At 38.4% G+C, this 14685-nt stretch overlaps 1 protein-coding gene across 7 annotated transcripts in view; it reads left to right on the top strand.

Annotated features, from left to right (window-relative positions):
* The window catches only part of TSPAN9 (tetraspanin 9), a 159494-nt gene extending 149956 nt beyond the window's left edge, over positions 1 to 9538 (top strand). For all 7 annotated transcript variants that reach the window (XM_003202598.5, XM_085234423.1, XM_085234413.1 and 4 more), the window contains 5 exons: positions 1297 to 1371; positions 2902 to 3003; positions 4355 to 4486; positions 4583 to 4666; positions 5476 to 9538. In XM_003202598.5, the coding sequence (XP_003202646.1) occupies positions 1297 to 1371; positions 2902 to 3003; positions 4355 to 4486; positions 4583 to 4666; positions 5476 to 5547 (465 nt within the window). In that variant the 3' untranslated portion in view covers positions 5548 to 9538. The remainder of the gene's footprint in view (positions 1 to 1296; positions 1372 to 2901; positions 3004 to 4354; positions 4487 to 4582; positions 4667 to 5475) is intronic.
* Positions 9539 to 14685: the final 5147 nt, after the last annotated feature.

Genomic DNA, 14685 nt, shown 5'->3' with positions numbered 1-14685 from the left:
TTAGAAGGACTGACTGGAAAATCTTAAGCACAACTGCTTTTGGATTCCAGTCGTAATTGCTCATGGCTATTTTCTACTTTGTCTTTAGATAAGGCCTGTGTCAGAGATTGGTGGAAAGCATCTGACCTGAAGTCAGGGTCACTGCCTTGCATTACCATTAAAAAAGATATAAAAAATTAATAATCTGGTAATTGGCAGCATTTGTCCAGCAAGGAAGCACAGAGTTTGAGAACCCCTCTTAGATCTCTCCACCATGGATCTCTCCTCTTGCATAAACCCAGGAGATTTCATCATGATCCTCACCACTCTGAAGGTGAGAGAAGGGCTTCCAAAGAAGATAAGTTCCAATTCAACTGAAGTTTGTGAAACACAGGTTCTGTACTACTAAGGATCATGTGAGTTTTTCATGTGTAAATGTCTCCCTTATATGCTGTTGGGGAGCAGCTGAGCAGTATTCCTTATATCACTTCAGAAAATTAAACTGGAGGACAAATATGCACTTGCTCACTCTCTGCTGGTTTGTTTTCTTGATTTTTTTTGGTATGTTGTACAGCTGGGAAAGGAAATAGAGAATAGTAATGGGGTCTATATTGTTCATACGCATGAACTGCAACACCAACAGAAACTACTTTTTTTTTTAAGAGTATGTTTTTATTCTTAAAAGGCTCTGCAGAAGTCTTTCGATACAAATTATTGTGTGTTTCTAACTTTTCAAGTACAGCACATCACCCTCCGTTTCTCCCACTGTGTATATGGGGATGCCATGGCTATGTGGCATACCACAAGTAGCTAGAAGGTTGCTTCTGGACATGAAGAGTAATTAGAAGCTGTTGAAGCTCATACTTGGGCTGCCCCCTGCAGAGAGAGATTTCAACTACAGACAGTTAGAAATAGAAATGCTGAGTCACTTGACTGTTCAAACAGGCAGTCAGATCTAGTTAAAGCCTACCTACAAAGGAACTATTCCTGTGGCACATCACATTTATCTCTGTAGTAACAGGTGACATTTGTTCTGTAGATTGTATGACTGTGTGTACTGCTGAAACTTGGAAACTGATAGTAGAGCAAAATTTAAGATTTAGAGATTACTAAACAGCATGCTTCCTCATTGATGGTAAGACCTACAGGAACTTTAGTGACAAGATAGTATTAACAATTAACATACTTGAACAATTTGAATTCAAACTTGCATATTTTTAGCAGTAGAGGAAAGGCTTGGTGGACAAGGCCTATAATCTCCAATTCGTAAGTGTCTGTTTTGCAAATATATATTCACAGTGTTTTTCTTTGTTCTAGTTTTTCATCGTTTTGCTGATAATTCTCCTGGCAGAGCTGATATTACTCATTTTGTTCTTTGTTTATATGGACAAGGTAAGCAAGTATGACAACACAGATTAATTATCTTTACTAGCAAGTAAAACAGGCTCAATTTGCTTTTGTTAGATGAAAATATGAGGGTTTTGTCTGCTCTTCAGTTTGGCAGAGGCTTAACCCTTAGGTCTTGGCTGTTTTCTGTAAGCTGCTTCTGGGGAAAAAGGAAGGGAGGAAATTATAAAGAGAACAACTAGGAGAAAACATTTTTCTCCCTGAAATAAAAGCCATGGTCCAAAGCTTTCTGTTTACTCTTATCCTAAAAGTTAAGATACCTATCAACATAATTATTTGATGTCTCTGCAAAAAGCTGATAATCTTATGGATCTGGGTTCTGGGAGGTTTGGACTTGGTTATCTTCTTAGGGCCAATCCTTCTACAGAACTGGGGGAGCAAAGAGCGAGTTTGGGGAGTAGATGAAGAGGCAGCTTCTCATAAAGCCCATTTGTATCCTGCTATCTGGTAATGATTAAGAGAAGCAGGCAACACTGGCTTAGCAGCTCAGTAAGACTGAAAAAATCCTGGGGGAATTGGAGAACTCTGTTAAACGTAGGACAGAGCCTTATGCTATGAGCATATCTAGATTCATTTCAAAATAGATCTCTGTCCATACTGTATCTCTTCCCAGGTTGTCATGATGATGTCTGCCACTTTCAGGGAGTTGGGGTGAACTTCTGTTTTTGAATAAAATGTGAAAGAGGAATGAAATAGATCTTACAAAATGCTTGTCCTCAATACCTAGATCTATACATAGGCTAACTCTTTCTGTTCTGCCAGCTCACTGCTGAGTTGGCAAGCTGAGTTGGCAAAGCTGCAAACTGCTTCCTAGCCTTTTTCCAAACCTTCATTGGATTTGGCTGTCAGAGCCAAGATACATTCCTACTTACATTCAAAATTTCAGGCGTGGACAGAAATTTGTATGAGAAATAGGACATATGAGACCTCTTGTTAAGCATTCCAACTTACTCCTTTGAAGCAAGAACACCTTCGAAAACTTTAAATCCTGCAAGGATGTCCCAACAATGATAATGCCCTTTCTCAATTGATTTCATATTGGCCATTAATTATAGCCTGCCTTAACTTGTGCAAGGAATAATTAAGTTAAGTTTGGGAGATGGAGACTCCAGTTTTAGGACATTAGCAAATTAAACTAGGCCATAAGTTACTGTCATGAGAGGCTGCTGTGATATATTGCCAACATCTGTCTGTGACAAAGTTAACATAACCTCAGCTTATGCTGATTACTTCGGTTAGTTTGGAACAGGTAACTATATGATAGACTCTTACTAGATGGGAAGCTGTTTAAATTCTCATGAAAATTAATCCAGGAGTAATTAATCTGAGAGACAGACCTTGCCTTGGCAGGAGCTTGAAGAGACCTTATGAGAGTACTGAAGAAAGGAGAGATTTTTTCTGCCTGTGTTAATTTTGTGATGTGACAAAAGAAATGTATTCCATATTCAGATCTGCACAATTCAGTCCTTCCCTACAAATATCAGTGCACTCACATTCAGTATTTGTATGATGCAGGTCAGTGAGAGCGCAAAGAAGGATTTGAAGGAAGGTATGAAGCTGTACAATTCAGAAAATAATGTTGGACTGAAAAATGCATGGAATATCATTCAAGCAGAGGTAACTCATTTTCTCATTAGAAAAAAATAGCAATTTGGCTACAAAGGTAGCCACAGTCTGCTAACTGTAGGATCTGTTTTCAATTTAAAAGATGGCTAATGCAGGCTTTTGTTTTGGGTCTTCACTCAAATATCCAGGAAGTACTCTGAAACTCAGGATCAAGGTAATACTTTGTAAGGTGAAAGTTGCTTACCTCTATCTGAGAACTGTGTTTGTCATGTGAAAGTATAGTCTGTAACAGAGGAAGAGTAGCAAAACCTGCATATATAGAACAATTCAGGACTTGTAGGCAAATGCAAATTACCACATGTTTTGGCATTTGGGCATTTGTCTCTGGGACAAAAATGCTAACACACCTTGGATATAGGACTGTTTTTTTTTTTTTTTTTTTAATATCATTAAGTATTTGCTCTTAGTTATCACTAGGCACAAAAAAAAACCAACCTTTAAAAACAGTTGTTTAGCAGATGTAAAGAAGTGGTCAGCCTCACCTCAGTGCCTGGTATGATTATGGGAGAGATCCTGAAACAGATATTCCTGGTAGCTATACTGAAACATACGGAAGGCGAGGAGGTGTTTAGAGACAGCGAACATGGCTTCACCAAAGGCAAATCATGCCTGATGCAGCTACTGGCCTTCTCTGAAGGAATTACTGCATCGGTGGACAAGGAAGGGCTACTGATGTCATCAACATGGATTTCTGTAAGGCCTTTGATAACTCCCCTACAATACTCGTACAACTAAATTGGAAGCCTATGGGTCTGATAGATGGGCTGTTAGATGGCTAAGGAATTGGCTAGATGGCTGCTTCCAAAGAGTCATAGTCAATGGCTCCACATCCAAATGGAAACCAGTAATGAGTGGTGCTTCTCAAAGATCTCTACTGGGACCAATACTACTATACATCTTCATCATAGGTGGTGTGATTGAGTGCACCCTCCACAAGTTTGTGGATGACACACAAGTCAGCTTGTAAGAATGACTGAGAAGTACTTTTCTACTATACTACCAGGATGTGTGGTGACAGAACAAGAGGTAATGGTTTTAAACTAATGGTGAGTAGATTAAGTTGGATATAAGGAAGAAATTCTTCATTGGAATTTCTGGAAGAAGTTGTCCAGAATAGTAGTGGATGACCTGTCATTAGAAGTGTTCGAAGTCAGGTTGGACAGGGCTTCAAGCAGTGAAAGATATCCTTGCACTTCACAGGGAATATGGAAATAGATGACCTTTAAGGGTCCCTTCCAACCCAAACCATTCTATGACAGTATGATTCTAGCTGAAAGTTTGCTATGGTATACTTTTCACAAATTGTGTCTAGTTAAGACAATTTATTAATCTTTTACCATAGATGAAATGCTGTGGTGTAAATGACTTTACGGATTGGTACCCAGTATTGGGAGAAAACATTGTCCCAGACCGATGTTGTACAGAAAACTCTCAAGACTGCGGACGGAATTCCACTGAATTAGTGTGGAAAACGGTAAGGTCAAGTCTTAGGGAGGGGTGGGAAGGAACAAAATAGAGGGAATGCATATGAAAGAAATGTAATCTTGAGAATTCGATTTTCATCTTACAGGGATGTTATGAGAGAGTTATGACTTGGTTTGATGAGAATAAGCATGTCCTTGGCTCAACTGGGATGTGTATCCTTATAATGCAGGTAATGCTGGTATGATGTGTGTCAACACAGATTTGTCTTGCTCTCAACATTCTTGTTTCTGTTACATGAAAAGTGGTCCTCAACTGCTTTGAGTTTGATCATGTTTTCAAAAATGTCAGATTTATTCTATGAGCATATTTGAGGCTTTATCTTTGTAAAGAATACAGGTCAGTCATCATGCTGACCCTCAAAGAAGACATGCTACAATGGGGTTTCACTTATCTGCATTTTTACTTCAGAGCCTGGGTTACCAGGTTTAGTATCTATTTGTTACTTTGTCTCTTAGAGAACTGGACTTTTTAAAATTTGGAACCAAGTTCTGGAAATTGCCAGAATGAATTAAATATTGGCTACTGAACTGAGTAAGTTAATATGTATGTAAAAAAAGGAAATGCGGAAGTATCAACATAGTTGATATTTTTTGGGCACTCCTGCGTAACTGCTGTACTTTGTACAGATTGCCAGAATCTGATGTTTTCAGTCACAGGTTTTTGGTTAATCAAGCAGAAGATTTTGGATAAAAAAGAAAAGTGACACAACTATGTTTTTCTGGATTTTTTTTTTTCTTGCTTGTGTGACCAAGACCCCTGAGCGCTTTTTGCTTTCATCACTGCTTTAACAGATGATACATCTTCAGGCATTGCTGTGTGCCTTCATAATATGCATCTTAGTTTACTGATCAGTACTGAAGACTGAGAAATCTGACTAGTGTAGAATGACTTTTAAAACGAAAGTGGGACCATGAACACAGGTAGTGTAGTTTAGGCCATCTTCTTGTACTGAAGCTTTCATTGTTTGCTTTCCTTCAGATTCTTGGCATGGCCTTCTCCATGACACTCTTCCAGCAGATTCACAGGACTGGCAAAAAATATGATGCCTAAAGCCTCTGAAACATTATCACATCAGCCCTTCTGTTTGATCATAAAAATGAACAAAAGGAGTGACTGCAAAGAGTATGAAGCCAAGCCCTATTGAGTGAATCCGTCCCACTGTCTGATCTACTTTGTTGTTACTTGTACAGATATTATCACAACTTGTTTGATTCATATTTTTGTCTGTTTCACATTTGCCATTTATTTGCCAAAGAGAGAGGGAAAAGCTCCCGAACAAACGGATTTTCTAAACAAAATCATAGATCTGTTCCAAGACTATTCCCTTTATTTAAGAACACGTTTTGCTCTACCAATACATGCTAAATGTGCAAAAGTTATATAAGTTAAACTTTAAGGGAGAATTCTTCAAAGTCTTCTATTATGTTTTCAACCCTCATGTTCAATTCACTGGAAGTCTTGTAAAAGCCACTCTAACTGGAAGTCCTGTGAATTGGAGCTTCTTGTACCTGATGGTGTATACTTTTTTGTTACGATAATGATGATTATTAATATTATGATAAATATAGCTTAGAATTTAGTAGCCTGATTTATAGCTTCTATATAGTATATCTGGTTTTACACATTTATTGTACATTAGTGTAGAAACCACTGTGCAATCTCCTGAGGATATGTTTTTCAAAGTTGACAGCTGGGGAGGACAGATAAAGCTAATGTTTCTCGAGTTCACTATTTGAGAAACACTCCTCCTGCCTCCTACTTACTACTCCTGTGAGGCTAAATTTCAGTGTCTTTACCCAGCCAAAGCAGACTGTGGCACTGTAATTGATGGTCCTTGTTAGACTGCTAGACTAGTAGATGTTATGCTATTTTGAAATCTGAAAGTACTGGCTAAGTGAGTAATTCTGCTTGGCATAAAGGAGAAAGGTTGCAGTCTGACCTGCTGATCACTTGGCAGCAGATTTCACAGACAGTATTGTCTGTTTCAAAAATTTGCCTAAAGTATGGTGTGCTACTGGATACTAGAAAGAGGGGTAGCAATTTTATTACAATTTTGTCATGCTATGCCTTTCAGTGAAGGGGCTCCATCAAAGATGACAGCTATCTCTCTGAGCTAGAAAAGGTATCTCTGGACAGAGAGAAACATAAATGATTAAAGAAGAGCCGATTCAGAAAAGGGGCAGTTTCCAAAAGAAACTCAGAGAGACTATGCACTGTCACACCTTCAGCACAGAACTGGTTCATGCTGGGAGATTGCCAAGTCTACCCAATGAGGTGATCAAGAGTTCACTGAGATGCGATGCATATTTTTCAGCCATATTCTGACTACAAAATTTGAACAAAAATTCTAGTTTGAATGCCATTTTATTGCAAGCCAATGCCATTTACTCTTTTTTTTTTCTTTTTTTTTTTTTTTCCAAGAGATCTCTCCTAAGTTTTACAGTTTTGGGAAGGAAGAGGAAAAGGCCATTGGAGGATGTTGTGTTTTAGCTCCAGTCAGGGCTCAACTCAGCTCTGAAAGGAATTCTACTGCTTGTATTAGCGGCAGATCTTTATAGTTACCTCATCCGATGTCACTCTCAAAAGAGAGCTGCGACCTATGTGAAATGGAATTCACTATGATGTTATTAGACTGAATAACAAAAACTGCTAAGGATGGAGATTTTATGCCTCTGTGGTATCCCATTCAGAGCCGTGCCATGTCAAACTACTCCTGTGGTAAATACCTGGTTTCTCCTAATGTCCAGTCTGAATATTTATGCTTTAAACTCTTGAAATATTTGTTTCATTGTACAATTCAGCCAATCTTTTCATGAGGAGCTGAAATAATGGTTGGGCCGATTCCTATCTGGAAAGTATGAGTACTCTGTTTATCTTCCTAGTAGGTTCTGTTTGCATTTGTAAATTGGACAGCAATAGCATTTTGTGTTGACATCATTTTTGATGTTCCTCTGAGATCAGTATGACGGAAAGAGAGTGAATGCATGGAACAGAAAGATGAATTTGGATTTGGGGTATTACAGTGATGAAGGCAGTTACTAATCTTAAAGCATGATGTCCACATGAGCATGATGCCTGAAGTTTCACAAATCTCTTGTTTCCTACTGAAGAACACTATATGGGCTCAGCTATTTAATTTGCATTGCCTTTGAAATCCAGGGAAGGAGTAGAAGGGAAGCACAGTAACTGAATCCAGTTTTAATTGCATTTCTAAAAAAATTGGGACCAAGAACATCTGAGCCTCACTGGAGATGTTGCTCATCGAAGAAGGGGGTCTGATGCCCAGTGTACTTGCTGCTACATGTAAGACTGTATACGAAATTACTAAAATGTTTTGCTATTTCTACGAGAAAAGACAGAACAATTTTCATTTAATGGCTCTATTACATTCTCCCTTAGGGCACAGGTGCTTTGCTTAGTTTAATTTTCTTTGGAGTTCAAGAAGAACAAGGTGCATCACATCACATCTGTCCTCTTGGGTTGCACAGTGGTACCTGTTACAACTTAAATTTCAATCTACATACAGCTTTTATACAAAAATAAATAAATAAATAAATAAATAAATAAATAAATAAATAAATAAATAAATAAGTGAAAATAATAGGAAAGTGAAAAAAAAAATTTAACTTTATGAATAAAACAGAAGAAATGCATAGTTGCAAATTTGACTATTTTGCCTTCCATCTGAACTTTTTTTAGAACGCTTCATTCCGTTTCACAGTCTAATAGTAAGTACCATAGATCCTGATCTGAAGATTACTTTTATCATTCTAAACACAATATTAATTGAGGTAGTTACACAAGGTTTGTGTATTCATCTCTGTGAAGCCACTCTACAGTAAGGTAGTCAAGAGCAGGGCTGGTTTGTGTAACTAGCTGACTCACTGATGTGGGAGAAGATAGACATCCTGAAAGGAGAAGAAAAGTAATGCCATTTTCTAGGCAACAGGAACAGCCTTGGAAACTCTGAGACTGCATCAGTAAGTTTGTCAGGGAAAGCACTGAGTGTCTCGTAACTGTTTGGTCTCATGTATATATGCACTTTTCTTGCTTATGCTGATGGGTGGCTGTCTATGCGTTTTCCCCAAACATCATTTTAGTTATTTAGCTACAAGTTTTTAGCATGTTTTTAAATTTAAAAAAGTGGTAATTCAGTAAAAATATATTTAGTATACACAAATATTGATTTGTATCAATACGTACCTCTCTGCATTCGTGAAAGCACAGTTCAAGTGTATGAAAATGCTGTTTCTTTGAATATTTCTTCAGATTGTAGTGTATCTGCTGTCTGACTGTGTTTTATGTTTGGAAGCTGCATCAGCACTTAGCAGACATACTGGGAAAATTGCTTGAAAACTGTGGAAGTGAAAGCAGTAAATTATGTTCCCTCTTGGTGGTACCAAGGTTTTTAGTTATAGGAATTGCAGGTGGAGAGCACTGAAAAGAGCATACTCTCTGCACATAGCATTTGAGATGTAGCATGTGAGATGTTACAAACAATGGCATAAATTTATCAGTGATAACAGATTAGCTGTGTATTCTATGCATTGAATTCTTGGACTATGGTCAAGTTATGCCAACTCTCTTACCTGTGTCCCTCCCCACTGTCTCCATTACTATTAATATATATGGACTACAAACATACACAGGAGAAGTGCAAGCAGAAGACAGCAGAATTGCTCCTTGTGGTCTTTTTTGGGTAGTATGTTGGTCAAGCATAGACAAGACAAGAAAGGAAAGGGTATTTTCCTAGCTGATATTTTTTGGGAGCAGCATGGAATAGGGCACACATTCTGATGTAACTTACTTCTATTAGGTTGAACAGCTTCATCCTGTTGCCTATATGGGGAAACATGGAGATGTTTGCCTGCAGACTAGCCAGCCATCTGTTGTGCAGTAGATAGTAGACACAAAGAAACAACATACCATTCCCACCAGGTGATGTTTGCACCAGTGTTTCTTCTATGCAATACCCTTTTTGCCTTTATAAAAAAGTTTTTTTAATAGGATGATACACAAATAAAGGATATTTTAAAAGGTGCTTCTTGGAAATGATTTCTTTCCCACCCTCTTTATCACTAAAATCAAAAGAGTACTAAAAAAAATACCTAAAAGATGACTCACAGAGATCCATTCCTACTTAAATGTTGCTGAGATTCCACAGGAGTTGCTTGAATGGGTTGGTAAACAGTGAGCCATTTGGGCAGGACAGAAGAAGGATGTGGCTGAGATAAAAGTCTAAAGCCAGAGAATATGTGCATAGATATAGAGATGTATTAAGTCAGAAGGAGAGGACTAGAATTTGAAGCCACTTAGGAATAAAGAGGGAGTGAATAGTTCAGAGTAACTAGTGTTGAGTGAATGGAAGCTAGTAAAGTATGAACTCTGAAAGTATTGTATCTTGCAATCCAAGGATTGGAAGGAAACTGGAACTTCCATACTGTTTAGTATGTGAGTTGAGTGTGAATCAAAGAGATAGATGTGCAGAAACTTAACAGCAAAGTTTTGTTACAGTTAAGTCAGGGATTCTTTATTAGTGGCACCAGGAAGTGCTGGGGATATTTCCACCATAAGCACTTCAAAGATTACATGATTTAGAGTTCATTATATTTCCACAGATGGTACATATTTGTGAATTACACATGAGACAATTAACATATACATGCTCAGACAGTGATTTATGAGGTTTCCAGTCTTCTATTCCATGGTCTCTTCTACCATCTATTGTCCTTTTAGCATCATGACAGTCCAACCAACAGTCTTTTACTTCGTCCAGTGATCTTCCTTGCTTGTCCTCTAGATGAACTTTCTTCATCGTCACACCAAAAATAGTAGCATTTGTTCACTCTGCACTCAGCCATTATTTCTGGACATCTGCTCGTCCTAGGATAGAGATAAGTTTGACAACCCAAGACTATCTGTCTGTCTGTCTGTCTGTCTATCTATCTATCTATCTATCTATCTATTTATTTACTGGGTTGTTAACCTGCCCTTTAGAGATGTATACTGGGATGCAGAAGGTAAGGAGGATAGTGAGGAGTATCTTGATACCTGCCTGTTGCATCCTAATCCCAGAGTGACACAATTTGGCCTTGTATGGAGGTCTTTGTTTTCATTATTGTGTTTGTTTTGCCAAGGATCTCTTTTCAAAACAGAATAGCCTTAAGCATACCTTCTAGACTATAATATTGCATCCATACTGTTTGCAACATCTAATAGCTATTACAGTAATGCAAGAATTAATCATATAATACATCAATTCAACAACTATATTTTTAAAATATGCTACTAAAATAGTAGCATATATATAAGCTACTATTATATATAGTATATATAGTATAGTATAGTATATATAGTGTATATATAGTATACATATATAGTATGTATATATATAGTGTATATATATATAGTATAGTATAGTATATATAGTGTATATATATATATACTATATATATAGTAGTATTTCTACCTTTTTCCTATCAGCTATTTCTAAAAACAAGTAACAAATTACATTGTGCCCTACTTCAAATCAAGTGGAAAAAGGCTGGAGCTGGAAACTTTACTGTTAGCTAGGGTTGGGGAAAGTATGTGAAGTGAGAGTTTGGGGGGCCTGGAATTAGAGAATTGGAATTGGAGAGTCAGTCAGAATGAGAAGACAAAGATTTTGACAGAGAGAAGAAGAGGAATGGGTATGGAAGCCATGTATGCTAAGAGGAGGAAAAATGGAATTTGGAGTTGAAAAGAATGTTGGGAGTGTGAGTCCTGGAGGCAAGATTATGCCTAGACAAGCAGAGAAAAGATTCTCATTGGAAGGTGCACATTCTGAGGGAAAAAGAGACAAGAGGTACAAAACATTTTAAGATAACAGGAAGAAGACTAAAGCAAGAGGATATCTGTGTTGAGTGAGACAATGATACTATGATTCCATTCATTTCTCTAGTGACAACAGTCTTAAGAGAAGAAAAAGCTTTGCAGCTTTCACTTGGTTTTAGCAGCCCCTTCCCAACCCCACTCCAGCTATAGCCTGTCACCCCTAACCAGAATCCAAATTGATCCATAGTCCAAAGACTCCAATCCCTGAATAGACTCAAATAGATGGATTCTAATTACAGACTGTACTACCTTTTTCTGTCCCTTACTATTCCCACTGCACATGTAGCGCTATATATTCTCTTAAACTTTAAGTATCTTATAGGTTAAGACCCCCCTCTCTCAAGATCCTCAGTCTTCCTTCATCGGCTGGCCCTTTTCAGTACCACTGTAATATGGTTTTGTGCTTTCCTCTGATTGTCAGTATTTACCATAACCTGTAGGCCCTTACAGGACCCCACTTATGCCAGAAACTTATTTTTCCTGAGAGAAATTTTATTTGTAGCTGATGCTTTTGTTTCGGCAATCCCATTTCAGTCACAGTTGTCGTCCAAAATCCAGGAAAAAAACTCTAACTCCAGTGCGGTGTTAGAAAGTGGTATTCCTTTATTCCTCATGATACGTATCAGGCAACTTGACAAACAAGCACACGCTCTCAGAGTTCAGGTTCTACATTTAAACAGTTGAGACATACATATACAGTATATTGGCATACACATTCATCCTTTTCCAAGAACTCATTTATATATGCTAATATCCTTCTGGGCATGCGCAGTAGTGTCTTGGGTGGTCATATGCCCACTGATTTTATCCCCATTTTTCCATCATCAGCTTCATTGCTTTTGGCTGACCTTTAGCTGTTTTTCCACAGTTTGGCAAATTTCCATTGCTTGTTAGGCCAGAACGAGCAACTTCCAAAACAGTATATGTGAAATCTGAGGAAGATATCCCTTTGCACCTGTTGGGTGCAAAAGATAAAAGTAGTCTATTATGTCTCCAGAGCTTCTTGTGACACAAAATTGTTGAGGAAAACAAGACTGTTCACAGAGATTGAGAAAAGAAAACAAGGTTGTTCACACACCAAGCAGAATTGAAATTGAAACAACATTTTACAACTAACACTCATGGATTCCTTTTGTTTGTATTGGTCCTTAAATTAATATATTGATCCCTATTGCTAAACCAGGCTATATCACAGTAGAGGTGTGACATTCAACTCTAACCTAACTCCACAGACTGCATACTCATGAGAGAATTCTTCTGCAGTCCTGACTTTCCTTTGACAGGCTCTTTCTAGCCCCACTCCAATTTCAGTGGTGTACTCAACCATAATCCAACCATAGTCCAAAGGACCTTACTCTCTTCTCAGATGTATTACTGAGAAAATATTTTTTTTCTGCAGCCATCACTTTTCTTTAGCAATTCCTTTCCAGCCACATGACAAATGTAGCATTTTTAACACATCTTTCTCTCAGTCCTAGCCCTATGCGGAACTATGGTCCTGGGTCTATCTGGTCCTGGAACTATATTCCTCCTTTCACAGGCTCTGTATTACTCCTCAGAAGCAAATATAAGAGTGCTTACTATTTTTGGCAGCCCTACTTCAACTGCAGCACTATGCTTTCTCCGCCCTCACCCTAAACTTTGTGATTTTAATTTGTGATTGACAAACAAACCTGGGACCTCACTTCCTGGAAAAAAGTCAGTGTTCCTTAGAGAATTCTTCTATGGCCCAAAGTTTCTTTTGGTAGTTCATTTCCAGCATCATTCCAACTATTATGCTGTGCTTTCACTCTCTCAAACTGAACTTGAGTCTCAGTTACATTACTATCTAGGACCCCACTCCTGCTACAGACTCCATATTCCTCAGAAAAAAATATCTTCATACATGTTTCACTTTTATTTGCACCTTTCCTGCATAACTTCAAGTGTTGCTTTACAGTCTTTTTTTCTTTCATCTCCGAGCCTTACCGTGATTCTAGATTTATCAATTTTTTTTAATCAAGGTTGAGCAAGAGTACTGCTGTTCTCTAAGGGAAGGTGAGATGGGAACCAAGAGTTCCAGCATCATTAGCAGAGTTGGGGCATCAGCAGGCAGGGCTCAGTTCTTATGAGGCCATTGGCACTCAAGAGAGGCAAACAGTATAGATCTAGAAATGGTGACATCTGACCTGAGTTCAGATCATCAAGGAAGTTCATGATAACGAGACAAGTCTGAGATGAAACTAGGCCTCACTCAATAAATAGGTTAGTGTTAGAATGAAGGCCAGTGACTGCTAGGATTGTCCATAGTGATTGCACAAGTCTGAATTTAAGCTAGGGAGTCAGTCTGCATCGCAGCATGGATCAAGGTGTTCTATTTCCTGCTCATTTGGATGGATTGCGCTTGAGCTTGTACAGGCAACTGATGGTGCCCCAGCAATGGTTGCTAAAAAAGAGAGACTTACTTACACTTTTTATATTAATTTTTTCAATAGAAGACGATGCAATTGCCACTGGCTACTCATGTTTGATGAAATATTATTGCATCGTACATCAAGAAAATTTATGTATCATCATTAAAGCTGTGAATTTCATAAAGTCCAAGGGACTGAATCATTGCAAATTCCAGGAATTTCTTAAAAGTATGGATGCTGATTGTGCTAATTGTGATTACTTTTCTGAAGCCAAGTGGCTAAGCTGAAGTAAAATGCTAAGTGATTTTATGATTTGTGAGATGAAATTAAGTCATTTATGGAATCAAAAGGAAAACTTGTGCCTGATCTTGAAGATCGCAGAATCATAGAACGGCCTGGATTAGAAGGGACCCAAAGGATCATCAAGTTCCAATCCCTCTGTCACAGGCAGGGCCACCAACCTCCAGATCTTGTACTAGACCAGGTTGCCACAGCCCCATCCAACTGTGTCTTGAACATCTCCAGGGATGGAGCATCCGCAGGCCTCTCTTGTTCCAGCACCTAACCTAAGAACTTCTCCCTGATATACAGTCTAAACCTTCCTTTCCTGAGGTTAAAACCAATCTGCCTTGTTCTATCACTATCAGGAAAAATGTTGATTCCCCTCCTTTTTATAATCGCCTTTTAAATACTGGAAGGCTGCAATAAGGTCTCCTTGCAGCCTTCTCTTCTGCAGACTGAACAAGCCCAGCTCCCTCAGCCTGTCTTTGTAGGGAGTAAGTGAAGTGCTCCAACCCTCTGATCATCTTTGTGGCTCTCCTCTGGACCCTCTCCAACAGCTCCATGTCTTTCTTGTATGTCCACTGATCTGCACAGAATACTCCAGATGGGGCCTCATGGGGGAAGAGTAGAGAGGGACAAT

The sequence above is a fragment of the Meleagris gallopavo genome, chromosome 1, assembly GCF_905368555.1.
Source record: "Meleagris gallopavo chromosome 1, MGAL_WU_HG_1.1, whole genome shotgun sequence".
NCBI classification, from domain to species: Eukaryota; Metazoa; Chordata; class Aves; order Galliformes; family Phasianidae; genus Meleagris; species Meleagris gallopavo.
Note: the sequence above shows the minus strand (reverse complement) of the source record. Positions and strands in the feature narration are given on the sequence as shown.